This window comes from Perissodus microlepis, chromosome 9, assembly GCF_051167445.1.
Source record: "Perissodus microlepis isolate ML-2025 ecotype Zambia chromosome 9, ASM5116744v1, whole genome shotgun sequence".
NCBI classification, from domain to species: domain Eukaryota; kingdom Metazoa; phylum Chordata; class Actinopteri; order Cichliformes; family Cichlidae; genus Perissodus; species Perissodus microlepis.
In genome coordinates, this window is record NC_140469.1 from 32,211,129 (window position 1) to 32,238,818 (window position 27,690).

Consider the following 27,690-nt stretch of genomic DNA (forward strand, 5'->3'; position numbering starts at 1 on the left):
TATAACTAAATGCATGAGTAACACTTTACAAAGAAGGTGTTACGGATTCAAATATTGGGGATGGATACAAGAGGAAAAACCACAATAACAACACTGGTCCGGCCGGGTTGAGTCAAACGATGATTTTAATGATCACACATGTGGGAGATGGACACCGTACGCAGACAGCATCAGATCTCAAAATGGTGGAGCATTGATCAAACTCTTATAGCCTCTAGTGGCCCCACCTAATCATAAAAGCCTAAACATTCACATTCTTTCTCTCACACGGCGCCTAAGCTACGACCTTGGCTCCCTGTTTATCTGCTCCTGCTGAGATGGGACAGAAAACTCCAGTATGTTCTGTTCTCTTCTAATCAGACAAATAAGGCGATGACTTTCTGCAAACACTATTTCTCATAACTCAGCAGTATAATGCATCATAAAACAATATCATTCATTCACAATAAACCAGCAGTCTAATGTAATGCAAATCAGCTTAACAAATGCAATAGTTATCACCTTCTTCTAATTCAGGAGAATAATGCAAACTAAAACTACATAATAATTCACAATCTTTAATTAAGGGTCTAACATGGCATAAAATAATATTATAATCTCACAAAGGGCAACAGAGAAATGAGAAAATCCATCATCTAACACCAAGAAGGACAGGATGTGTGGTGGTTACAGCTGCAGGATCACCCACCTGTTTGGACAGCTGCTCCTCACACAGTTTGTAGAGGGTGTAGAACTTCCTGCTTAGGACCTGGTTGTCACGGAAACCAGCACTGGCCAATTTAACCCTCATGATGATGGCTCGGTCCGGGACCATCATGGCTACTGTGCGGAACTGAATCTTCAGGTTTTCAGGCAGCTCCTGACGGCCGGCGTAACCGGGATTCTGGAAAACCGAGAAGTTACTAGAACTTTCTGAGCGGAGGAACATCAGCACGCTCAGTGCTGGAACTGTGGCTCACTGTAGTTACTGAGCTGCCTTCATGTATCCACAACTGCTCACCTAAAGAACACTGAATAGTGAACAGAGCATTGATTCATATGCAGAGTGACTCTGATGATTTATGGTTGACTTATACTAACACCAGAGTGTTCATTAGATCAGAGGTACCATGGTGAGGAAGATGCCGAACTCGGGATCCATGTCGACCACATCTCCGTCGGTGAAGACGAACTGCTTCTTCTTGTTCTTCTTACACTGCAGCACGATGTAGATCTGCTGGGCGGCGACAGAAAGCACCGGCAGCTCGATGCGGTTAAACTCATCGAAGCAGCCCCAGGCTCCGGACTGAGCCAGACCTGCAGACACAGCACTGCACGTTCAGATCAGCATTTTGATAGAACGATCACGTGTTTATTACATGTTAAGAAGATGCTGTGACTTATGTATCATACAGAGTTATGTATCATAGAAGAGTGGGCGACTGGCCTCCACGTGTCATTCGAACATATTTACTTCCACACTTTTGTCTCTGACTCAGGAGAAACATGTCTTCATGAGGATCTGCAGCTCTGGCATGGCTCTCTATTCAAGAACAGCTAATGAACATTTGTTCCAGGTTCCCAGATACCACAGACAACAGCTGTGGGTCCATGTTAGGTAGTGAACCTCTGCAGAGCCCTGTCCTGTCAGAGCGGGCCGGGCCTCGTGGTTGACTAACCTCTCTTCTACTCAGTGGGTTGATAAGACGGTGACAACAGCAGGACAATATTTCCAGTGTCCACCATCCACACACTCACACACCTTTGTAGATGCGTCCCAGTCCTCTGTAGTCCATCTGGTCCGAACAGTTAAAGACCACCACATACTTCCCCAGACAGCGACCCATGTCTTTAGTGGTCTCCGTTTTACCTGCAAACAAACACACACACACACACACAACCACAGCAGCATGCAAGAGTTCAGCTTCATTTTACACACACACACACACACGCGCACGCACACACACACACACACATTACCTGTTCCTGCTGGTCCGGCCGGAGCTCCGCCCATACTCATCCCCAGAGCCTGGGACAGAGTGATGTAACACCTGGACAGATGTTCAGTGTTTGTGAATCAGTCAGTCCACAGGCGTCAGTCAGTGAGGCTGGAGTGTGTGTACCTGTCTGTCAGCGGGGTGATGACCAGCCTGTCTGTGCAGCCCAGGTATTCATTACAGTAGCTGAACTCCACATCTGTGATCTGGATGACACATCTGTCCGTCTCCTCCAGGAAGTAAAACCTCGACTGTTTCTGCCATTCGAAGTCTGAAGCCGACCGCACGTTCATCCTCACCTGACAAACACAAAGTCATATGACCCACTCTGACAGACACTATCAAACAGTATTTAGATGTTTGTTTATATGTTTGCTCTTTTGTTCACCAGATCATCGAAAATGTCTCTCTGGTGGACGTGGATGGTGATCAGCGTCTCATATTTGGTCCTCTCGTTCCTGCTCAGCTCTCGAGTCGTCATGTCGATGAGCTCATTGAGGAGGTTCAGGAACTTCTGATTGGTCGTTTGCATGATCTGACAACCAATAAGATGGGGGCAGTCAGGAGAGAAGAATAACACGATAACACCCTGTAAATAATCACCATAGCCTTAATTATATTCTATCTTATTTTATTTAGAGAGCTCCAAATCACAACAAAAGTTGCCTCAAGACTCTTCTGTCCCACACGGGCTTGAGTTTAGCCTTTTGACCCAAACCACAGTTTTTCTTTTCTTTTTGTACCAACCAACTTGGAGGGTTGGTTTGGTTACCCAGCTACGGGGTTTGGTTATGTTAACTGGATTCTGACTGAAACACAATTAAAACAAAACGCACTTACCTGAAAAGTGGAAGAGAGAACACGATGAACACAAAGAAACGGCATCGACTTGTTACTAAAAGAGCCAATCTCTTAATTCTGCATAAATTCAAGCCATAATTACTGACTGTTTCTTTCTGCTGTAAAGTTGAGTTTTAACTGAGAGTCTGTAGGAAGCATATTCAGAGCAATTATCTGACCAATAATGTGGCTGCTGTGATGTTAATTGACTGTCCAACAATAGTTTCAGTGAGGGTGATTCTGTGGTTTGTGTTGGACATTACTGTATATTACGACGTAGCAGACACAGTCAAAGTGATGCAGCATTACTGGATAACTTTAGACCTCCACCCTCTTACATAAATATGGTCACGTTTGGCTCAAATTGAGGCATAAAAGCACCTTCTTGTCAGACTTGCTGAGGACGAGTGCTTCTTCTGCGTCTCTCGTCCAGATCATCTGGATTCCCAGCAGGCCAATCTGAGCCGGGAACGCCGACTGGAATTCCAGAAGCTTAAAGGCGGAGTCACTGATGGCCAGGTAAGCCTGACGGATGATAGCATGAAGGGTTCCCCTCACCCCAGCTAGCAGCTCTCCTAACCACACCTCCACATTCCCCTGCAAGTGGAGGTGAGATGCTGATTGATGAAATGATTCAGTTTAAGGGAAAAGTAACGGGGAACTTACTGGGAGGTCTCCATGTGGAGGTGAGATTACCTGTGCCAGGACTGGCTGCCTCAGCTCCACAGTTTCTCCTTCTTGGGACTGGAAACTGATCATCTGGTCGTAGATTTTCTCATTGAAAACAACTCTGTTAACGTTATCGAACAGACTGAGCAGATGAGCCTGACAGACACAGAGCGAGGAAGCAGATTCAATGTCATGATCAGAGGAAAGCAGAAACTCAGCAGCAGGAGCGAAGCTGAAGCATCAGACAGCAAATACAAACCCATCAGATCTGAAACCTGTGAGCTGCTGTGTCACCTGTATAGTGTGTCACCTGTAATTTACAGGTGAAACATTATACAGGTGACACCCTTTACAGGCTGTATAATGTGTCACCTTTATAATGTGTCACTTGTATGATGTGGTATGATGAGGTCTTAAATAATCAGGCCCCATCTTATCTTAATGACCTTGTAGCACCATATCACCCTAATAGAGCACTTCGCTCTCACACTGCAGGCCTACTTGTTGTTCCTAGAGTATTTAAAAGTAGAATGGGAGGCAGAGCCTTCAGTTTTCAGGCCCCTCTTCTGTGGAATCAGCTTCCAGTTTGGATTCAGGAGACAGACACTATCTCTACTTTCCAGATTAGGCTTCAAACTTTCCTTTTTGCTAAAGCATATAGTTAGGGCTGGACCAGGTGACCCTGAATCCTCCCTTAGTTATGCTGCAATAGACGTAGACTGCCGGGATTTCCCATGATGCATTGAGTTTTTCCACTCACTATGTGTTAACAGACCTCTCTGCATTGAATCATATCTGTTATTAACCTCTGTCTCTCTTCCACAGCATGTCTTTTATCCTGTCTTCCTTCTCTCACCCCAACCAATCACAGCAGATGGCCCCGCCCCTCCCTGAGCCGGGTTCTGCTGGCTGTTCACCTGTATAACGCGTCACCTGTATAACGTGTCACCTGTATAACGTGTCACCTGTATTGTGTGTCACCTGTATATTGTGTCACCTGTATTGTGTGTCACCTGTATAGTGTGTCACCTGTATAGTGTGTCACCTGTATAACGTGTCACCTGTATAGTGTGTCACCTGTATTGTGTGTCACCTGTATTGTGTGTCACCTGTATATTGTGTCACCTGTATTGTGTGTCACCTGTATAGTGTGTCACCTGTATTGTGTGTCACCTGTATATTGTGTCACCTGTATAGTGTGTCACCTGTATAGTGTGTCACCTGTATTGTGTGTCACCTGTATATTGTGTCACCTGTATATTGTGTCACCTGTATTGTGTGTCACCTGTATAGTGTGTCACCTGTATAACGTGTCACCTGTATAGCGTGTCACCTGTATTGTGTGTCACCTGTATTGTGTGTCACCTGTATATTGTGTCACCTGTATTGTGTGTCACCTGTATAGTGTGTCACCTGTATTGTGTGTCACCTGTATAGTGTGTCACCTGTATAGTGTGTCACCTGTATAGTGTGTCACCTGTATAACGTGTCACCTGTATTGTGTGTCACCTGTATTTTGTGTCACCTGTATATTGTGTCACCTGTATTGTGTGTCACCTGTATAGTATGTCACCTGTATTGTGTGTCACCTGTATAATCTGTCACCTGTATAGTGTGTCACCTGTATAATGTGTCACCTGTATGACGTGTCACCTGTATAGTGTGTCACCTGTATAGTGTGTCACCTGTATAATGTGTCACCTGTATATTGTGTCACCTGTATTGTGTGTCACCTGTATAGTGTGTCACCTGTATTGTGTGTCACCTGTATAACGTGTCACCTGTATAGTGTGTCACCTGTATAGTGTGTCACCTGTATAATCTGTCACCTGTATAATGTGTCACCTGTATATTGTGTCACCTGTATTGTGTGTCACCTGTATAGTGTGTCACCTGTATTGTGTGTCACCTGTATAATCTGTCACCTGTATAGTGTGTCACCTGTATAACGTGTCACCTGTATAACGTGTCACCTGTATAGTGTGTCACCTGTATAATGTGTCACCTGTAGAGTGTGTCACCTGTATTGTGTGTCACCTGTATAGTGTGTCACCTGTATAGTGTGTCACCTGTATAATGTGTCACCTGTATATTGTGTCACCTGTATTGTGTGTCACCTGTATAGTGTGTCACCTGTATTGTGTGTCAGCTGTATAACGTGTCACCTGTATAGTGTGTCACCTGTAGAGTGTGTCACCTGTATAGTGTGTCACCTGTATAACGTGTCACCTGTATAGTGTGTCACCTGTATAATCTGTCACCTGTATAATGTGTCACCTGTATATTGTGTCACCTGTATTGTGTGTCACCTGTATAGTGTGTCACCTGTATTGTGTGTCACCTGTATAATCTGTCACCTGTATAGTGTGTCACCTGTATAATGTGTCACCTGTATAACGTGTCACCTGTATAGTGTGTCACCTGTATAATGTGTCACCTGTATAGTGTGTCACCTGTATAACGTGTCACCTGTATAGTGTGTCACCTGTATAATGTGTCACCTGTATATTGTGTCACCTGTATTGTGTGTCACCTGTATAATGTGTTACCTGTATTGTGTGTCACCTGTATAACGTGTCACCTGTATAGTGTGTCACCTGTATAATGTGTCACCTGTATATTGTGTCACCTGTATTGTGTGTCACCTGTATAATGTGTCACCTGTATAGTGTGTCACCTGTATTGTGTGTCACCTGTATAATCTGTCACCTGTATAGTGTGTCACCTGTATAATGTGTCACCTGTATAATGTGTCACCTGTATAGTGTGTCACCTGTATAATGTGTCACCTGTATAGTGTGTCACCTGTATAGTGTGTCACCTGTATTGTGTGTCACCTGTATTGTGTGTCACCTGTATAACGTGTCACCTGTATAACGTGTCACCTGTATAGTGTGTCACCTGTATAACGCGTCACCTGTATAACTTGTCACCTGTATAGTGTGTCACCTGTATAGTGTGTCACCTGTATAGTGTGTCACCTGTATAATGTGTCACCTGTATAGTGTGTCACCTGTATTGTGTGTCACCTGTATAACGTGTCACCTGTATAACGTGTCACCTGTATAGTGTGTCACCTGTATAACGCGTCACCTGTATAACTTGTCACCTGTATAATGTGTCACCTGTATAACGTGTCACCTGTATAATGTGTCACCTGTATAGTGTGTCACCTGTATAACGCGTCACCTGTATAGTGTGTCACCTGTATAATGTGTCACCTGTATAATGTGTCACCTGTATAATGTGTCAACTGTATAACGTGTCACCTGTATAACGTGTCACCTGTATAGTGTGTCACCTGTATAACGCGTCACCTGTATAACTTGTCACCTGTATAGTGTGTCACCTGTATAGTGTGTCACCTGTATAGTGTGTCACCTGTATAATGTGTCACCTGTATAGTGTGTCACCTGTATTGTGTGTCACCTGTATTGTGTGTCACCTGTATAACGTGTCACCTGTATAACGTGTCACCTGTATAGTGTGTCACCTGTATAACGCGTCACCTGTATAACTTGTCACCTGTATAATGTGTCACCTGTATAATGTGTCACCTGTATAACGCGTCACCTGTATAACTTGTCACCTGTATAATGTGTCACCTGTATAACGCGTCACCTGTATAACTTGTCACCTGTATAATGTGTCACCTGTATAGTGTGTCACCTGTATAATGTGTCACCTGTATTGTGTGTCACCTGTATAGTGTGTCACCTGTATAATGTGTCACCTGTATTGTGTGTCACCTGTATAGTGTGTCACCTGTATAATGTGTCACCTGTATAGTGTGTCACCTGTATAACGTGTCACCTGTATAGTGTGTCACCTGTATAATCTGTCACCTGTATAATGTGTCACCTGTATATTGTGTCACCTGTATTGTGTGTCACCTCTATAGTGTGTCACCTGTATAATCTGTCACCTGTATAGTCTGTCACCTGTATAATGTGTCACCTGTATAACGTGTCACCTGTATAGTGTGTCACCTGTATTGTGTGTCACCTGTATTGTGTGTCACCTGTATATTGTGTCACCTGTATTGTGTGTCACCTGTATAGTGTGTCACCTGTATTGTGTGTCACCTGTATATTGTGTCACCTGTATTGTGTGTCACCTGTATAGTGTGTCACCTGTATTGTGTGTCACCTGTATAATCTGTCACCTGTATAATGTGTCACCTGTATAATGTGTCACCTGTATATTGTGTCACCTGTATTGTGTGTCACCTGTATAGTATGTCACCTGTATTGTGTGTCACCTGTATAATCTGTCACCTGTATAGTGTGTCACCTGTATAATGTGTCACCTGTATGACGTGTCACCTGTATAGTGTGTCACCTGTATAGTGTGTCACCTGTATAATGTGTCACCTGTATATTGTGTCACCTGTATTGTGTGTCACCTGTATAGTGTGTCACCTGTATTGTGTGTCACCTGTATAACGTGTCACCTGTATAGTGTGTCACCTGTATAGTGTGTCACCTGTATAATCTGTCACCTGTATAATGTGTCACCTGTATATTGTGTCACCTGTATTGTGTGTCACCTGTATAGTGTGTCACCTGTATTGTGTGTCACCTGTATAATCTGTCACCTGTATAGTGTGTCACCTGTATAATGTGTCACCTGTATAACGTGTCACCTGTATAGTGTGTCACCTGTATAATGTGTCACCTGTAGAGTGTGTCACCTGTATAGTGTGTCACCTGTATAACGTGTCACCTGTATAGTGTGTCACCTGTATAGTGTGTCACCTGTATAATGTGTCACCTGTATATTGTGTCACCTGTATTGTGTGTCACCTGTATAGTGTGTCACCTGTATTGTGTGTCACCTGTATAACGTGTCACCTGTATAGTGTGTCACCTGTAGAGTGTGTCACCTGTATAGTGTGTCACCTGTATAACGTGTCACCTGTATAGTGTGTCACCTGTATAATCTGTCACCTGTATAATGTGTCACCTGTATATTGTGTCACCTGTATTGTGTGTCACCTCTATAGTGTGTCACCTGTATTGTGTGTCACCTGTATAATCTGTCACCTGTATAGTGTGTCACCTGTATAATGTGTCACCTGTATAACGTGTCACCTGTATAGTGTGTCACCTGTATAATGTGTCACCTGTATAGTGTGTCACCTGTATAGTGTGTCACCTGTATAACGTGTCACCTGTATAACGTGTCACCTGTATAGTGTGTCACCTGTATAATGTGTCACCTGTATATTGTGTCACCTGTATTGTGTGTCACCTGTATAGTGTGTCACCTGTATTGTGTGTCACCTGTATAACGTGTCACCTGTATAGTGTGTCACCTGTATAATGTGTCACCTGTATATTGTGTCACCTGTATTGTGTGTCACCTGTATAATGTGTCACCTGTATAGTGTGTCACCTGTATTGTGTGTCACCTGTATAATCTGTCACCTGTATAATGTGTCACCTGTATAGTGTGTCACCTGTATAGTGTGTCACCTGTATTGTGTGTCACCTGTATTGTGTGTCACCTGTATAACGTGTCACCTGTATAACGTGTCACCTGTATAGTGTGTCACCTGTATAACGCGTCACCTGTATAACTTGTCACCTGTATAGTGTGTCACCTGTATAGTGTGTCACCTGTATAGTGTGTCACCTGTATAATGTGTCACCTGTATAGTGTGTCACCTGTATTGTGTGTCACCTGTATTGTGTGTCACCTGTATAACGTGTCACCTGTATAACGTGTCACCTGTATAGTGTGTCACCTGTATAACGCGTCACCTGTATAACTTGTCACCTGTATAATGTGTCACCTGTATAATGTGTCACTTGTATAACGTGTCACCTGTATAATGTGTCACCTGTATAGTGTGTCACCTGTATAACGCGTCACCTGTATAATGTGTCACCTGTATAATGTGTCACCTGTATAACGTGTCACCTGTATAACGTGTCACCTGTATAGTGTGTCACCTGTATAACGCGTCACCTGTATAACTTGTCACCTGTATAGTGTGTCACCTGTATAGTGTGTCACCTGTATAGTGTGTCACCTGTATAATGTGTCACCTGTATAGTGTGTCACCTGTATTGTGTGTCACCTGTATTGTGTGTCACCTGTATAACGTGTCACCTGTATAACGTGTCACCTGTATAGTGTGTCACCTGTATAACGCGTCACCTGTATAACTTGTCACCTGTATAACGTGTCACCTGTATAATGTGTCACCTGTATAACGCGTCACCTGTATAACTTGTCACCTGTATAATGTGTCACCTGTATAACGCGTCACCTGTATAACTTTTCACATGTATAATGTGTCACCTGTATAGTGTGTCACCTGTATAATGTGTCACCTGTATTGTGTGTCACCTGTATAGTGTGTCACCTGTATAATGTGTCACCTGTATTGTGTGTCACCTGTATAGTGTGTCACCTGTATAGTGTGTCACCTGTATAATGTGTCACCTGTATAGTGTGTCACCTGTATAATCTGTCACCTCTATAATGTGTCACCTGTATATTGTGTCACCTGTATTGTGTGTCACCTGTATAGTCTGTCACCTGTATTGTTTGTCACCTGTATAATCTGTCACCTGTATAGTGTGTCACCTGTATAATGTGTCACCTGTATAACGTGTCACCTGTATAGTGTGTCACCTGTATAATGTGTCACCTGTATAGTGTGTCACCTGTATAGTGTGTCACCTGTATAACGTGTCACCTGTATAGTGTGTCACCTGTATAATGTGTCACCTGTATATTGTGTCACCTGTATTGTGTGTCACCTGTATAGTGTGTCACCTGTATTGTGTGTCACCTGTATAACGTGTCACCTGTATAGTGTGTCACCTGTATAATGTGTCACCTGTATATTGTGTCACCTGTATTGTGTGTCACCTGTATAATGTGTCACCTGTATAGTGTGTCACCTGTATTGTGTGTCACCTGTATAATCTGTCACCTGTATAGTGTGTCACCTGTATAATGTGTCACCTGTATAGTGTGTCACCTGTATAATGTGTCACCTGTATAGTGTGTCACCTGTATAGTGTGTCACCTGTATTGTGTGTCACCTGTATAACGTGTCACCTGTATAACGTGTCACCTGTATAGTGTGTCACCTGTATAACGCGTCACCTGTATAACTTGTCACCTGTATAGTGTGTCACCTGTATAGTGTGTCACCTGTATAGTGTGTCACCTGTATTGTGTGTCACCTGTATTGTGTGTCACCTGTATAACGTGTCACCTGTATAGTGTGTCACCTGTATAACGCGTCACCTGTATAACTTGTCACCTGTATAATGTGTCACCTGTATAACGTGTCACCTGTATAATGTGTCACCTGTATGGTGTGTCACCTGTATAACGCGTCACCTGTATAATGTGTCACCTGTATAACGTGTCACCTGTATAACGTGTCACCTGTATAGTGTGTCACCTGTATAACGCGTCACCTGTATAACTTGTCACCTGTATAGTGTGTCACCTGTATAGTGTGTCACCTGTATAGTGTGTCACCTGTATAATGTGTCACCTGTATAGTGTGTCACCTGTATTGTGTGTCACCTGTATTGTGTGTCACCTGTATAACGTGTCACCTGTATAACGTGTCACCTGTATAGTGTGTCACCTGTATAACGCGTCACCTGTATAACTTGTCACCTGTATAATGTGTCACCTGTATAATGTGTCACCTGTATAACGCGTCACCTGTATAACTTGTCACCTGTATAATGTGTCACCTGTATAACGCGTCACCTGTATAACTTGTCACCTGTATAATGTGTCACCTGTATAGTGTGTCACCTGTATAATGTGTCACCTGTATTGTGTGTCACCTGTATAGTGTGTCACCTGTATAATGTATCACCTGTATTGTGTGTCACCTGTATAGTGTGTCACCTGTATAGTGTGTCACCTGTATTGTGTGTCACCTGTATTGTGTGTCACCTGTATATTGTGTCACCTGTATTGTGTGTCACCTGTATAGTGTGTCACCTGTATTGTGTGTCACCTGTATATTGTGTCACCTGTATTGTGTGTCACCTGTATAGTGTGTCACCTGTATTGTGTGTCACCTGTATAATCTGTCACCTGTATAATGTGTCACCTGTATAATGTGTCACCTGTATATTGTGTCACCTGTATTGTGTGTCACCTGTATAGTATGTCACCTGTATTGTGTGTCACCTGTATAATCTGTCACCTGTATAGTGTGTCACCTGTATAATGTGTCACCTGTATGACGTGTCACCTGTATAGTGTGTCACCTGTATAGTGTGTCACCTGTATAATGTGTCACCTGTATATTGTGTCACCTGTATTGTGTGTCACCTGTATAGTGTGTCACCTGTATTGTGTGTCACCTGTATAACGTGTCACCTGTATAGTGTGTCACCTGTATAGTGTGTCACCTGTATAATCTGTCACCTGTATAATGTGTCACCTGTATATTGTGTCACCTGTATTGTGTGTCACCTGTATAGTGTGTCACCTGTATTGTGTGTCACCTGTATAATCTGTCACCTGTATAGTGTGTCACCTGTATAATGTGTCACCTGTATAACGTGTCACCTGTATAGTGTGTCACCTGTATAATGTGTCACCTGTAGAGTGTGTCACCTGTATAGTGTGTCACCTGTATAACGTGTCACCTGTATAGTGTGTCACCTGTATAGTGTGTCACCTGTATAATGTGTCACCTGTATATTGTGTCACCTGTATTGTGTGTCACCTGTATAGTGTGTCACCTGTATTGTGTGTCAGCTGTATAACGTGTCACCTGTATAGTGTGTAACCTGTAGAGTGTGTCACCTGTATAGTGTGTCACCTGTATAACGTGTCACCTGTATAGTGTGTCACCTGTATAATCTGACACCTGTATAATGTGTCACCTGTATATTGTGTCACCTGTATTGTGTGTCACCTCTATAGTGTGTCACCTGTATTGTGTGTCACCTGTATAATCTGTCACCTGTATAGTGTGTCACCTGTATAATGTGTCACCTGTATAACGTGTCACCTGTATAGTGTGTCACCTGTATAATGTGTCACCTGTATAGTGTGTCACCTGTATAACGTGTCACCTGTATAGTGTGTCACCTGTATAATGTGTCACCTGTATATTGTGTCACCTGTATTGTGTGTCACCTGTATAGTGTGTTACCTGTATTGTGTGTTACCTGTATAACGTGTCACCTGTATAGTGTGTCACCTGTATAATGTGTCACCTGTATATTGTGTCACCTGTATTGTGTGTCACCTGTATAATGTGTCACCTGTATAGTGTGTCACCTGTATTGTGTGTCACCTGTATAATCTGTCACCTGTATAGTGTGTCACCTGTATAATGTGTCACCTGTATAATGTGTCACCTGTATAGTGTGTCACCTGTATAATGTGTCACCTGTATAGTGTGTCACCTGTATAGTGTGTCACCTGTATTGTGTGTCACCTGTATTGTGTGTCACCTGTATAACGTGTCACCTGTATAACGTGTCACCTGTATAGTGTGTCACCTGTATAACGCGTCACCTGTATAACTTGTCACCTGTATAGTGTGTCACCTGTATAGTGTGTCACCTGTATAATGTGTCACCTGTATAGTGTGTCACCTGTATTGTGTGTCACCTGTATTGTGTGTCACCTGTATAACGTGTCACCTGTATAACGTGTCACCTGTATAGTGTGTCACCTGTATAACGCGTCACCTGTATAACTTGTCACCTGTATAATGTGTCACCTGTATAATGTGTCACCTGTATAACGTGTCACCTGTATAATGTGTCACCTGTATAGTGTGTCACCTGTATAACGCGTCACCTGTATAGTGTGTCACCTGTATAATGTGTCACCTGTATAATGTGTCACCTGTATAACGTGTCACCTGTATAACGTGTCACCTGTATAGTGTGTCACCTGTATAACGCGTCACCTGTATAACTTGTCACCTGTATAGTGTGTCACCTGTATAGTGTGTCACCTGTATAGTGTGTCACCTGTATAATGTGTCACCTGTATAGTGTGTCACCTGTATTGTGTGTCACCTGTATTGTGTGTCACCTGTATAACGTGTCACCTGTATAACGTGTCACCTGTATAGTGTGTCACCTGTATAACGCGTCACCTGTATAACTTGTCACCTGTATAATGTGTCACCTGTATAATGTGTCACCTGTATAACGCGTCACCTGTATAACTTGTCACCTGTATAATGTGTCACCTGTATAACGCGTCACCTGTATAACTTGTCACCTGTATAATGTGTCACCTGTATAGTGTGTCACCTGTATAATGTGTCACCTGTATTGTGTGTCACCTGTATAGTGTGTCACCTGTATAATGTGTCACCTGTATTGTGTGTCACCTGTATAGTGTGTCACCTGTATAATGTGTCACCTGTATAGTGTGTCACCTGTATAACGTGTCACCTGTATAGTGTGTCACCTGTATAATCTGTCACCTGTATAATGTGTCACCTGTATATTGTGTCACCTGTATTGTGTGTCACCTCTATAGTGTGTCACCTGTATAATCTGTCACCTGTATAGTCTGTCACCTGTATAATGTGTCACCTGTATAACGTGTCACCTGTATAGTGTGTCACCTGTATTGTGTGTCACCTGTATTGTGTGTCACCTGTATATTGTGTCACCTGCATTGTGTGTCACCTGTATAGTGTGTCACCTGTATTGTGTGTCACCTGTATATTGTGTCACCTGTATTGTGTGTCACCTGTATAGTGTGTCACCTGTATTGTGTGTCACCTGTATAATCTGTCACCTGTATAATGTGTCACCTGTATAATGTGTCACCTGTATATTGTGTCACCTGTATTGTGTGTCACCTGTATAGTATGTCACCTGTATTGTGTGTCACCTGTATAATCTGTCACCTGTATAGTGTGTCACCTGTATAATGTGTCACCTGTATGACGTGTCACCTGTATAGTGTGTCACCTGTATAGTGTGTCACCTGTATAATGTGTCACCTGTATATTGTGTCACCTGTATTGTGTGTCACCTGTATAGTGTGTCACCTGTATTGTGTGTCACCTGTATAACGTGTCACCTGTATAGTGTGTCACCTGTATAGTGTGTCACCTGTATAATCTGTCACCTGTATAATGTGTCACCTGTATATTGTGTCACCTGTATTGTGTGTCACCTGTATAGTGTGTCACCTGTATTGTGTGTCACCTGTATAATCTGTCACCTGTATAGTGTGTCACCTGTATAATGTGTCACCTGTATAACGTGTCACCTGTATAGTGTGTCACCTGTATAATGTGTCACCTGTAGAGTGTGTCACCTGTATAGTGTGTCACCTGTATAACGTGTCACCTGTATAGTGTGTCACCTGTATAGTGTGTCACCTGTATAATGTGTCACCTGTATATTGTGTCACCTGTATTGTGTGTCACCTGTATAGTGTGTCACCTGTATTGTGTGTCACCTGTATAACGTGTCACCTGTATAGTGTGTCACCTGTAGAGTGTGTCACCTGTATAGTGTGTCACCTGTATAATCTGTCACCTGTATAATGTGTCACCTGTATATTGTGTCACCTGTATTGTGTGTCACCTCTATAGTGTGTCACCTGTATTGTGTGTCACCTGTATAATCTGTCACCTGTATAGTGTGTCACCTGTATAATGTGTCACCTGTATAACGTGTCACCTGTATAGTGTGTCACCTGTATAATGTGTCACCTGTATAGTGTGTCACCTGTATAGTGTGTCACCTGTATAACGTGTCACCTGTATAGTGTGTCACCTGTATAATGTGTCACCTGTATATTGTGTCACCTGTATTGTGTATCACCTGTATAGTGTGTCACCTGTATTGTGTGTCACCTGTATAACGTGTCACCTGTATAGTGTGTCACCTGTATAATGTGTCACCTGTATATTGTGTCACCTGTATTGTGTGTCACCTGTATAATGTGTCACCTGTATAGTGTGTCACCTGTATTGTGTGTCACCTGTATAATCTGTCACCTGTATAGTGTGTCACCTGTATAATGTGTCACCTGTATAATGTGTCACCTGTATAGTGTGTCACCTGTATAATGTGTCACCTGTATAATGTGTCACCTGTATAGTGTGTCACCTGTATAGTGTGTCACCTGTATTGTGTGTCACCTGTATTGTGTGTCACCTGTATAACGTGTCACCTGTATAACGTGTCACCTGTATAGTGTGTCACCTGTATAACGCGTCACCTGTATAACTTGTCACCTGTATAGTGTGTCACCTGTATAGTGTGTCACCTGTATAGTGTGTCACCTGTATAATGTGTCACCTGTATAGTGTGTCACCTGTATTGTGTGTCACCTGTATTGTGTGTCACCTGTATAACGTGTCACCTGTATAACGTGTCACCTGTATAGTGTGTCACCTGTATAACGCGTCACCTGTATAACTTGTCACCTGTATAATGTGTCACCTGTATAATGTGTCACCTGTATAACGTGTCACCTGTATAATGTGTCACCTGTATAGTGTGTCACCTGTATAACGCGTCACCTGTATAATGTGTCACCTGTATAATGTGTCACCTGTATAACGTGTCACCTGTATAACGTGTCACCTGTATAGTGTGTCACCTGTATAACGCGTCACCTGTATAACTTGTCACCTGTATAGTGTGTCACCTGTATAGTGTGTCACCTGTATAATGTGTCACCTGTATAGTGTGTCACCTGTATTGTGTGTCACCTGTATTGTGTGTCACCTGTATAACGTGTCACCTGTATAACGTGTCACCTGTATAGTGTGTCACCTGTATAACGCGTCACCTGTATAACTTGTCACCTGTATAACGTGTCACCTGTATAATGTGTCACCTGTATAACGCGTCACCTGTATAACTTGTCACCTGTATAATGTGTCACCTGTATAACGCGTCACCTGTATAACTTTTCACCTGTATAATGTGTCACCTGTATAGTGTGTCACCTGTATAATGTGTCACCTGTATTGTGTGTCACCTGTATAGTGTGTCACCTGTATAATGTGTCACCTGTATTGTGTGTCACCTGTATAGTGTGTCACCTGTATAGTGTGTCACCTGTATAATGTGTCACCTGTATAGTGTGTCACCTGTATAGTGTGTCACCTGTATAATGTGTCACCTGTATTGTGTGTCACCTGTATAGTGTGTCACCTGTATAGTGTGTCACCTGTATAATGTGTCACCTGTATAGTGTGTCACCTGTATAATCTGTCACCTCTATAATGTGTCACCTGTATATTGTGTCACCTGTATTGTGTGTCACCTCTATAGTGTGTCACCTGTATTGTTTGTCACCTGTATTGTGTGTCACCTGTATAGTGTGTCACCTGTATAATGTGTCACCTGTATAACGTGTCACCTGTATAGTGTGTCACCTGTATAATGTGTCACCTGTATAGTGTGTCACCTGTATAGTGTGTCACCTGTATAACGTGTCACCTGTATAGTGTGTCACCTGTATAATGTGTCACCTGTATATTGTGTCACCTGTATTGTGTGTCACCTGTATAGTGTGTCACCTGTATTGTGTGTCACCTGTATAACGTGTCACCTGTATAGTGTGTCACCTGTATAATGTGTCACCTGTATATTGTGTCACCTGTATTGTGTGTCACCTGTATAATGTGTCACCTGTATAGTGTGTCACCTGTATTGTGTGTCACCTGTATAATCTGTCACCTGTATAGTGTGTCACCTGTATAATGTGTCACCTGTATAGTGTGTCACCTGTATAATGTGTCACCTGTATAGTGTGTCACCTGTATAGTGTGTCACCTGTATTGTGTGTCACCTGTATTGTGTGTCACCTGTATAACGTGTCACCTGTATAACGTGTCACCTGTATAGTGTGTCACCTGTATAACGCGTCACCTGTATAACTTGTCACCTGTATAGTGTGTCACCTGTATAGTGTGTCACCTGTATAGTGTGTCACCTGTATTGTGTGTCACCTGTATTGTGTGTCACCTGTATAACGTGTCACCTGTATAGCGTGTCACCTGTATAACGCGTCACCTGTATAACTTGTCACCTGTATAATGTGTCACCTGTATAACGTGTCACCTGTATAATGTGTCACCTGTATGGTGTGTCACCTGTATAACGCGTCACCTGTATAATGTGTCACCTGTATAATGTGTCACCTGTATAATGTGTCACCTGTATAACGTGTCACCTGTATAACGTGTCACCTGTATAGTGTGTCACCTGTATAACGCGTCACCTGTATAACTTGTCACCTGTATAGTGTGTCACCTGTATAGTGTGTCACCTGTATAGTGTGTCACCTGTATAATGTGTCACCTGTATAGTGTGTCACCTGTATTGTGTGTCACCTGTATTGTGTGTCACCTGTATAACGTGTCACCTGTATAACGTGTCACCTGTATAGTGTGTCACCTGTATAACGCGTCACCTGTATAACTTGTCACCTGTATAATGTGTCACCTGTATAATGTGTCACCTGTATAACGCGTCACCTGTATAACTTGTCACCTGTATAATGTGTCACCTGTATAACGCGTCACCTGTATAACTTGTCACCTGTATAATGTGTCACCTGTATAGTGTGTCACCTGTATAATGTGTCACCTGTATTGTGTGTCACCTGTATAGTGTGTCACCTGTATAATGTATCACCTGTATTGTGTGTCACCTGTATAGTGTGTCACCTGTATAGTGTGTCACCTGTATAATGTGTCACCTGTATAGTGTGTCACCTGTATAGTGTGTCACCTGTATTGTGTGTCACCTGTATAATCTGTCACCTGTATAGTGTGTCACCTGTATAATGTGTCACCTGTATAGTGTGTCACCTGTATAATGTGTCACCTGTATAGTGTGTCACCTGTATTGTGTGTCACCTGTATAGTGTGTCACCTGTATTGTGTGTCACCTGTATAATGTGTCACCTGTATAATGTGTCACCTGTATAGTGTGTCACCTGTATAATGTGTCACCTGTATAGTGTGTCACCTGTATAATGTGTCACCTGTATAATGTGTCACCTGTATAGTGTGTCACCTGTATAATGTGTCACCTGTATAGTGTGTCACCTGTATAATGTGTCACCTGTATAGTCTGTCACCTGTATAGTGTGTCACCTGTATAATGTGTCACCTGTATAATGTGTCACCTGTATAACGTGTCACCTGTATAGTGTGTCACCTGTATAATCTGTCACCTGTATAATGTGTCACCTGTATAGTGTGTCACCTGTATAATGTGTCACCTGTATAGTGTGTCACCTGTATAGTGTGTCACCTGTATAATCTGTCACCTGTATAGTGTGTCACCTGTATTGTGTGTCACCTGTATTGTGTGTCACCTGTATAGTGTGTCACCTGTATTGTGTGTCACCTGTATAATGTGTCACCTGTATTGTGTTTCACCTGTATTGTGTGTCACCTGTATAATGTGTCACCTGTATTGTGTGTCACCTGTATTGTGTGTCACCTGTATTGTGTGTCACCTGTATAGTGTGTCACCTGTATAGTGTGTGAGTCAGAGGCTTGGCCCAGAATCTCCAGCAGGGCGGGGTCGGACACGAAGAAAAAACGAGGGAACACCAACCGTTTCTTCTCCAGGTAACCGGACAGAGACTTCTGACAGAGCTCCAACTGCTCCAGCAGGTGAGGGAGCAGCTGCAGGAGGAGGACAGATGGAGCTGATGTGAATCAAGCATTCGTATTTTACCCTCATGGCAGAGTGTTGCTCAGAGGCACGTGGGCCGCACCTGGCTGAGCATCTCGTCTCCCACGCAGCACTGCACCACGTTGGGAACCTCGTGCGCTCGCTGCATGATCCTCAGCCACGACTTGTCGATGTTCTGGAAACGTTTGGCCTCCTGCAGGGATTAAAACTCAGACTTCACTTAAATATGAAAGAAAAAAGATCAAATTAAAGTCTTAGTGTTTGCTCCTACCTGAGGCAGCTGCTTGGCGATGTCTCCACCCACAAACACCGCTTCAAGGTAGATCCAGAGGTTTTGAACCGACAGCCACTTCTCGATGATCTCTGAGGTGTTGGAGAGTTTCTGAACCCACAGCTGGATGGAGGGCTTGAACGGAGCGTTGTACCTGCGGAGCAAAGAGCCACAGGTGTAACCCTGCATGCACAAACAGCATTCCTTCTTTTCTTTCCTGCCTCTCATGTTTTTCTTGCTTTCTGACTCTGAGACGTCTTTGCCTTCCTTCCTCCTCTCGTCTCCTCACCTCCTCTGCCCTCGTCTCCTCACCTGTTGCTCAGCAGGGACGTCAGCACCATCAGGCTGTCCTCCATCATGGAGATTTTCTCTGCGGTCTCGGCTCCTTTCAGCAGCAGTTCTCCTCTGCTCCTGAAGGTGGCGAAGCTGAGCGTGTGGCTGCTCCACTCGGCCACCACGTCCTTCAGCTTGGCCTCGATGTCGCGCTCCTTCACCGCGCTGATGCAAATGTCCTGGTTCACACGGATAAAACACGTTCTCACATTAAAGAAGCTTTAATAAACTTTCAGGATTAAAACTGTTTTTCTTTCTTCTTTGAATTTTATACATTTTCTTAAAAAATCAGCTCAGATGAAAGTTTCAGAAATATTTTTCACCTGTAATCTTAATCTGGAGTTTTAGGACTGATCCAGTATTTTAGGGTTTTATGAATTCAGGTAAGAGTGGTTTACAGGGACTTTCACATGCTGCATTTCCAGGTTCATTTCTAACTTTGCACATTTCAGATTTCTGTGTGTGCGTGTGTGTGTGTGTGTGTGTGTGTGTGTGTGTGTGTGTGTGTGTGTGTGTGTGTGTGTGTGTGTGTGCCTGTGTGTTTAGGCTGGTCAGTTTACATGTGCAGTGTTTTCAGACTCACCTCGATGTCCTCTCTGTGTTTCAGCAGCGGAGCCTCTATAATGTTTCTCAGGCACAAACTGTCAGAGTCCACCTGGAAGCTGTGACCGGTCACATCGCTGAGACGAGTCCAGTGTCTGTGCAGCATCGCCTGAGCCACACAGTTATTACACATTATTATTATGTACTTTCAACATACATGAAAATATTTCACGTTTGTTGTGTACCCTGTATCTTATTGTGAAATCTCGGTCTCTGTGTTAGTTGTCTTTGGCCCTGTCACTTCCTGTTTTATTTTGATAGTCTTCTGTACTTTTGCTTCCTTTTCTCCTGCCCGTCTACACCTGTGTCACCCGTCTGTCCTCCGTCTCTCTAACTAGCCTTATGTGCACATGTAGCCTCACTGCTGCCCGTGGCCGATGTCACGGCGTCTGTTGTCTTTCCACTGTGGTAGCTGCAGGACGTGACACCGCACCCCCGCTGAAGGCCACATCCAAAATCCATCAGTCCACCAATGAAGCTGTTCCACAAACGTTGGTGCAGTTTCTTAGTTTCCTGTTTTTCCTTCCTTTAAAAAGTATTTTATTACTCAAACGTTTGTGTAATTCCACGACACGTTCTAACATTTCTGTGTAGCTGCTCTGCAGTCGGCTGCATAAGTAACTTCAATCAGAGGTTCAGGCAGGTGATGAAATCAAGCTCCCAGCACAGCTGATTTCCTTTCACACATCCATCCTGCCCACAGCTGCTTGTCTTATCAGCGCACCGCCCTGAAACTGGACTCCACCCCAGCTCCTCCTCTCACGCCTGTGTGCTGCTGTGTAAATGCCTGCAGATGGACGTTGCTGGTATATGTGCTTCACAGTGAAATGTTTCTGGCACCTTGTTGGCCATCATGTAGAGCAGAGGACACGTCTCTGTGAAGTCATCGATGGTTTTCTTCAGATCTCTGAAGGCCTGCCACTCCTTCAGGGCCTTTGGGAGCTTCCTGATCCTGAAAAAAAGACTTCAAAACTTCATCTCTGCGTGTGAACGACATATTTAACAATCAATGCCAATAAACAAGATTCATTTGTTTCCTAATCTCAGACTGTTTTCATCTATCCTGCTGCTTCTCAAACTGTGAGCCACTGAAGACACGAGCTGAACTGAAACGCTCACATATCCAGTTTGATGTGTTTCAGCTTTGGCATTAAGAACGTTAATGACAGATTTAACATCCAAACTGAAGCTGAGCGGCTGTGCTGTGAGGTCAGAGGTCAGGATGCTTTCATTGATCAGTAAAGTAACATGTGTCTGTTTGGGAACACGTGAGGTGGAGGCATGAACGTCCTGCTGAAGCCTTAATGAGCTGCACCTGTTCTGGAAGTCCTGCAGCTCCGCGCTGATCTTCTCGATGTTGAGGTCGGCCCACAGGATGTCGTAGTAGCCGGCGACGCTGTCGGTGACCGAGCTGTACAGACTGTAGAGTTTGGACAGCAGGGAGAGCTCCCTCCGGATCCTCTGCAGCTCCGGATACTCTGCGGGGAGGAGACGGCCGGTGAGGAAGGAGGCAGACAAACAGGAAGTGGGCGGGCGAGTCGCTCAGTCGTACCGTTCACAGGCAGCCCGAACAGCTCCTCTCCACCTGAGCAGGTGGTGTACTTCCTCCACAGCTGATCGAACTCGGCCTGAAAACTCTGCAGCCGCTCGCTGGCTTCAGCCGGGGCCACGCCCTCCACCCCCGGGCCCCTGCATTTATCATAATCAATGATATTATCAGTATGTCGCCCAGGTTCAGGGCGGGCTGATAGTATGGATATGTGGATGGCTCCGCCCACCTGGAGCAGGTGCCTCTCTGAGGTGTGCGTACCTTTGGTTGTAGTCGGTGCAGAAGCTCTGAGCCTGGCTCTGGAGGCTCTGCACTGCAGACAGCAGGTCTGTCTTCATACTGGCCTGAATCTGCACCAGAGTGTTCTGGGTCTGCACCACCTGAAGCCACAACACACACACATAACACACACCTGCATCCCTGCACCTGTCACATGACGCCCCTCCCTCTGACTCACCAGGTCAGTGAGGTTTTTCCAGGCGTACATCAGGCCGTCCACGCGCTCGCCGTTCCCGTCACCGTAGAGCAGCTCGTGTCTGTTGAGCAGGGCGAAGGATTCCTCCAGCGGCCCGATGGTGGCGTCGATGCGAAACTCCGCCTCCCGAACCTCCAACAGTGAGCAGGAGAGGAATGAGTGAGGGGAGGAGCTCATGAATGAATTCTACTCTGTGGGTCGTTACATGAAGGACTGAGAGAAAAAACAGCTGAAGAAAGAAAATATGACTGAATGTGAAGAAAGTACGGAGGCCTGAAAGTGCCAAAATTAAAGAAAGACAGAAATTTTAATTTTATGAAATAATTGATGCATAAAATAGATTTTATAGTATTTTAGTGCAATTAAAGAAAGAGATATTTATTCAATTGGCTAATTTCATTTTTATATATTTGTTTTGGCAGTGCCAGACATCAGCAGCTGTACGTTTATGAACAAATAAATTAATCAGAATCTAAAAGAAAAACTGGATCATTTTTTGATTATTGGGCTGAAAGAAGAATTGAAAGAAAAAGAGGAGGTGCAGACGTAACACACAGCCAATCAGATGCTGGCTCACCTCTCTGAGTGCAGTCATGGCTGCTCTGACATCATCCAGGTCTGAGATTGGACGCTGCAGACGCTTCGTGAGCGCGTCCACGAACGACAGGATGTCGTTCATGTCGGCGGACGCTCGGCGGTTCAGAGCGGCGCCGAAAGCTCGTTTCCAGGAGCGACACTCGTGAGTGAGCGAACGCTTCAGCTGGTCGGTGTCCAACAGGATCGAACCCGCTGTGTAAAACGCAGGGAGCTCCGAAATCTGCTCCTCCAGCCTCTGCAGGCACAGCAAGGCATCATGGGTAAATCCACTACACGTATGGTCAAAATCAGCTGCTCTAAAGGACATGAGGGTCATTTTCTTTCAGCTCTGACACATTAGCAATAGCGGTGGGTTTTGATAATCGATTTATCGATTAAAATCGATTCTGGCTTGGATAACGTGATTTCGATTCATTAAAATCCTGAATCGATTTTTCTATTTACATTTATTTTGCCTGAAACGCCAGAATCTCAGGTTAAACCTCACAAAATTTCAACAACCACCAAACAGCTAAAACAGTAAATGAGAGCAGGAACACGGATTCTGCACAGAGACGTAAACACAAAGCTCGACCCGCCGACGCATCAGAATCAGTGAGATGTGACTTTCTCACCGACGGCACGGACACGGTCGGGGCTGAAAGCCGACAGCTCGCTGATTCTGATGTTTCGGCGGGTCGAGCTTTGTGTTTACGCCCTCAATACTGAACAAATTTAAACTGTTTAAAATGATGCAAAATTGCAAACGCTCAGCTGTGTCTCCAATCAAACCTCTGTAACTTGGCTCTGCTTCACTTCAGCAGCATCAGGTAACGTTCATGTGTTGATTCATGGTTTCTTTCATTTTTGATCTACTGCAGAATATTTTTATAAAATCCCAGAACAGGAAAATCACCTTCATGTTTTTCTAGGTTTTATTCTCAGTTGCTTTGACACAAAGGCCTCTGCTGTGATGCTCACACCTTTGATAAAGTCTAGCAAGTGTCAGGTTTCTTTTTATAGATATAAAAATATGTAAATGTACTGATGCATGATCTGAATTATAATATTTCTGACTGTCTGAGGCTAAATTTCCCCGATTCAAATAGAATTGAATCGAATCGATTCTAGAAATCAGTGACGATACCCAGCCCTAATTAGCAATGATGGCTCTGTGGAAACTAAACTAACCAGCGCCCCCTGCTGCACAACCACTGAACTGCAACTGCAGGACTGTCCAATGTTTATTGAGAATGAATTACACGATAAATTACATTTTTCTTGGGAATAGAAACATTTTAAAAAGTGAAAACAATTTTATTTTGAACATTTATGACTTTAATTTCTGAATGTTTTTTCCTCCAGCTGCCCTTTAATGACCCCAGACTGCTGTTTTCTTTTGTTTCCTTGTTTGATTTTGTGTGTTTACTTATAACTCAGGTAAAAACATAATAAGCTGTAAATGCACGGCGATGTTCAGTAGTGTGTCTGTAACAGGAAATAGACTCACAGAGTAGAAGCAGATCTGAGCGCTGAACTCCGTCAGGGAGGGGTCGGACTGCAGGAAGGCCTGCACCTGCTCCTCTGGGTCCTAAACACAGCCAGCTGTTAGTGCAGCTCAACAACACTAAGATCAACCTGAACACACACACACACACACACACACACACACACACACACACACAAACACACACACACACCTGGTTCCACAGGGTGGAGAAGTGGCCGAGGTCATTCAGGGTTTCAGCAGCCTGAGCTTTCAGGTGTGACACGATGGAGCTGAGCTGCATCACCAACCTGCTCCAAACATCATCATCATCAGAACATGCACTGATGGGCTGACTGTCATGTGATCACGTGATGAACATGTGAAACTGATCAGGCAGCACTGAGGACACAGACACTCTAACACTGTCCAGGTTCAAGCCCAGGACCCTCCTACAGTGGTGCAGCAGCACTAACCGCTGAGCCTCTGTGCACCATCTGAATTTGTCGCAGGTCACTTTGAGAGTTTGTGCAAGGACTGCAGAACTTTTCTCCACAGGACCCACTCTGTGTGTTTCAGTCAAAGGACGTCAGCTGCAGGTCTGATTGTGCATCTAAGGGTGGCTGTAGCTCAGGTGGCAGAGCAGGTCAGCCACTAATCAGAAGGCCGGTGGTTCGATCCCAGGCTGCCTCCTGGCTGCATGCCAAATGTCCTTAGACACTTCACCCGTTGCCTACTGGTGGTGGTCAGAGGGCCCGGTGGCGCCAGTGTCCGGCAGCCTCGCCTCTGTCAGTGCGCCCCAGGGCAGCTGTGGCTACAATGTAGCTGCCGTGAATGTGTGTGTGAATGGGTGGATGACTGAATGTAGTGTAAAGCGCTTTGGGGTCCTTAGGGACTGAGTAAAGCGCTATACAAATGCAGGCCATTTATCATCTCTGCGTATCCACAGCGTCTCAGCCAGAGAAACATCCTGTCGTGTCTCTGCTGTTTTACTGACCTGCTGATGTCTTTGTGTTCAGCCAGCTGTCTGTCCAGCGCTCGCAGCACCACTGGCTTCACTGCCACGTCCTCTCCTCCACTACGACCCGCCGCCTGCTCCGCCTGAGAAACAGAAAGAGGGGCGGGATGAAGCTGGAGTGCGATTGGCTGCCTGCTATCAGGTGATTTTAAAGCAGGATGAGTCAGATGAGCGTACCTGCTGCTGTTTGTACTGCAGGTGAGAGTAAGTCCACAGAGGGACGTCTTTGGTCACAGACAGCACGACGCCCACCAGCTTATTCACCACAGACTGAGACGTGAGAAGGACACACAGGCTGGGTAACTGACAGCAGTGACTGGCAGGTGCATGAACATGACATTAACTACAAGGCCAGTCCTGTGTGACGTCCTGCTGTGAAACCAGACGGTGGACCTGCCGACACATGAGAACTTCCAAAATGTTACTGAGGGTCAAATCTGCTCAGCTGGACACAAATACCTGAATGTCATCCAGACTGGGTCTGAGGACCATGTTGGGGATTGCAAGCTGGATGGAGGTTGTGAGGAGAGGTGGAGGAGGAGCTGGCTGGGCACCGCTGGAGGAAGACACCAAGGAGGAGGAAAAGTGTGGCTGTTTTTTGGAGACATGAAGTCTCCTCCTCAGGGCCTCCAGAGAGGATCTGGTGGCTGAGAGGAAACAGTCCAAGCTCAGGCGGCTTGTAAGTAAAACAGAGCAAATGTGTTTCTCTGGAAGTTCAGACTGAACAGAAGGACGAAGGAGGACAGAAGAAGAAGAGTACGATGGCAGGAAGGAAAAAACAGGACACAAGGAGACGTGGTAGAAAGGGAGGCTGACCTTTGACCAGAGCTTCAGTGCTGCGGTAACAGAGCTGACCAATCAGGTTGTAGAAACGACAAGGGAGACATGACAGACAGCGAGTCTGATGTTTGGAGTCTGGATGGAGACACTTAAAAGACCCCTGAGGACGACGAGCAGAGATGAATGAGTGTGTGTGTATGTGCGTGTGTGTGTGTGTGTGTGTGTGTGTGTGCATCTGAGTGCGTGCGTGTGTGTGTGTGACCTGGAGATTAACAGTCTCCACAGTCTTCATCTTCCTCTTCAGCTCCTCGATCAGTTCGTACACGTATCTCTCCACCTGCTGACTCTGCCTGCACACAGACACAGTGTGATGGACACACACAGACCAGCAGGACCAAATCTGCAGTTCCTCTAACGTCCAGCAGAGGCAGCACTGACTCAGTCCCCATAGACTCCGATGTTAAACATGTTTACAGCCTGATACAAACTGTTTGGCGTCTAAAGATCATTAAGGTTTAAAGTTGACATCATAAGGGGCGTGGCCTCTTTGGAGTCCCTGAACTGGACCTCTGGACCACGTCTGTACTGTTGGAGCCTTTTGGAGCATTTTTAATGACATTATCTGACCAACAATACGACTGCTGTGAGGTTGCTGTGGCAACACACCGTCCATCAAGGTTGAGCTCCAGGATTGGCTACTGAGCAGTAATAGGCAGGTATCTGTGTGATGCACTAACCTCATGTCAGTAAAGAGAAACCATCACAAACATCACAGAAGTCACAGTTTTGTGTCTGAATATTGTCATATTCACTTTACTTGTGATCTCACATCTGCTGCTGAGCCTGATGATTAATATATGTAAATATGGGTTTTGCTACAGCTGAACTTCTGCTTGTTGCTTTCATTTGTTTGTGGGAGTCTTTCCTCTGAGTTTATCATCACCAAGTTCTTTATTTTTCTGTGTCACAGTCTAACAGCTGGATATTTACAGCAGTGGGTGAGCGGCTCGACACAGCTGTAGAACTGTGACTCATGTTGTATAAATGCAGCCTTTCACGTGTCAGTGTTGCTGTCAGTGTTACTGTCAGTGTTGCTCTCAGTGTTACTGTTAGTGTTGCTGTCAGTGTTGCTGTTAGTGTTGCTGTCAGTGTTACTGTTAGTGTTACTGTCAGTGTTACTGTTAGTGTTGCTGTTAGTGTTGCTGTCAGTGTTACTGTTAGTGTTACTGTTAGTGTTGCTGTTAGTGTTGCTGTCAGTGTTACTGTTAGTGTTACTGTCAGTGTTACTGTTGGTGTTGCTGTTAGTGTTGCTGTCAGTGTTACTGTTAGTGTTGCTGTTAGTGTTACTGTCAGTGTTGCTGTTAGTGTTACTGTTAGTGTTGCTGTTAGTGTTACTGTTAGTGTTGCTGTCAGTGTTACTGTCTGTGTTACTGTTAGTGTTGCTGTTAGTGTTGC

General features: G+C 44.5%; 1 protein-coding gene across 1 annotated transcript in view; it reads right to left on the reverse strand.

Moving 5' to 3' along the window:
* Positions 1 to 27,690, reverse strand: part of dnah5l (dynein, axonemal, heavy chain 5 like) — a 60,585-nt gene that overhangs the window by 24,126 nt on the left and 8,769 nt on the right. The window contains exons 13-38 of the mRNA XM_084940351.1: positions 26,498 to 26,585; positions 26,272 to 26,395; positions 25,915 to 26,102; positions 25,633 to 25,725; positions 25,435 to 25,538; positions 24,652 to 24,748; positions 24,462 to 24,542; positions 22,953 to 23,207; positions 22,358 to 22,507; positions 22,162 to 22,280; positions 21,904 to 22,040; positions 21,667 to 21,829; positions 21,192 to 21,303; positions 20,332 to 20,460; positions 19,728 to 19,927; positions 19,416 to 19,569; positions 19,227 to 19,337; positions 18,979 to 19,134; positions 3,513 to 3,641; positions 3,198 to 3,413; positions 2,365 to 2,511; positions 2,103 to 2,275; positions 1,960 to 2,030; positions 1,742 to 1,849; positions 1,109 to 1,296; positions 689 to 883 (exon numbers count right to left, since the gene is read on the reverse strand). Of these exons, the coding sequence (XP_084796477.1) occupies positions 689 to 883; positions 1,109 to 1,296; positions 1,742 to 1,849; positions 1,960 to 2,030; positions 2,103 to 2,275; positions 2,365 to 2,511; positions 3,198 to 3,413; positions 3,513 to 3,641; positions 18,979 to 19,134; positions 19,227 to 19,337; positions 19,416 to 19,569; positions 19,728 to 19,927; positions 20,332 to 20,460; positions 21,192 to 21,303; positions 21,667 to 21,829; positions 21,904 to 22,040; positions 22,162 to 22,280; positions 22,358 to 22,507; positions 22,953 to 23,207; positions 24,462 to 24,542; positions 24,652 to 24,748; positions 25,435 to 25,538; positions 25,633 to 25,725; positions 25,915 to 26,102; positions 26,272 to 26,395; positions 26,498 to 26,585 (3,688 nt within the window). The remainder of the gene's footprint in view (positions 1 to 688; positions 884 to 1,108; positions 1,297 to 1,741; positions 1,850 to 1,959; positions 2,031 to 2,102; positions 2,276 to 2,364; positions 2,512 to 3,197; positions 3,414 to 3,512; positions 3,642 to 18,978; positions 19,135 to 19,226; positions 19,338 to 19,415; positions 19,570 to 19,727; positions 19,928 to 20,331; positions 20,461 to 21,191; positions 21,304 to 21,666; positions 21,830 to 21,903; positions 22,041 to 22,161; positions 22,281 to 22,357; positions 22,508 to 22,952; positions 23,208 to 24,461; positions 24,543 to 24,651; positions 24,749 to 25,434; positions 25,539 to 25,632; positions 25,726 to 25,914; positions 26,103 to 26,271; positions 26,396 to 26,497; positions 26,586 to 27,690) is intronic.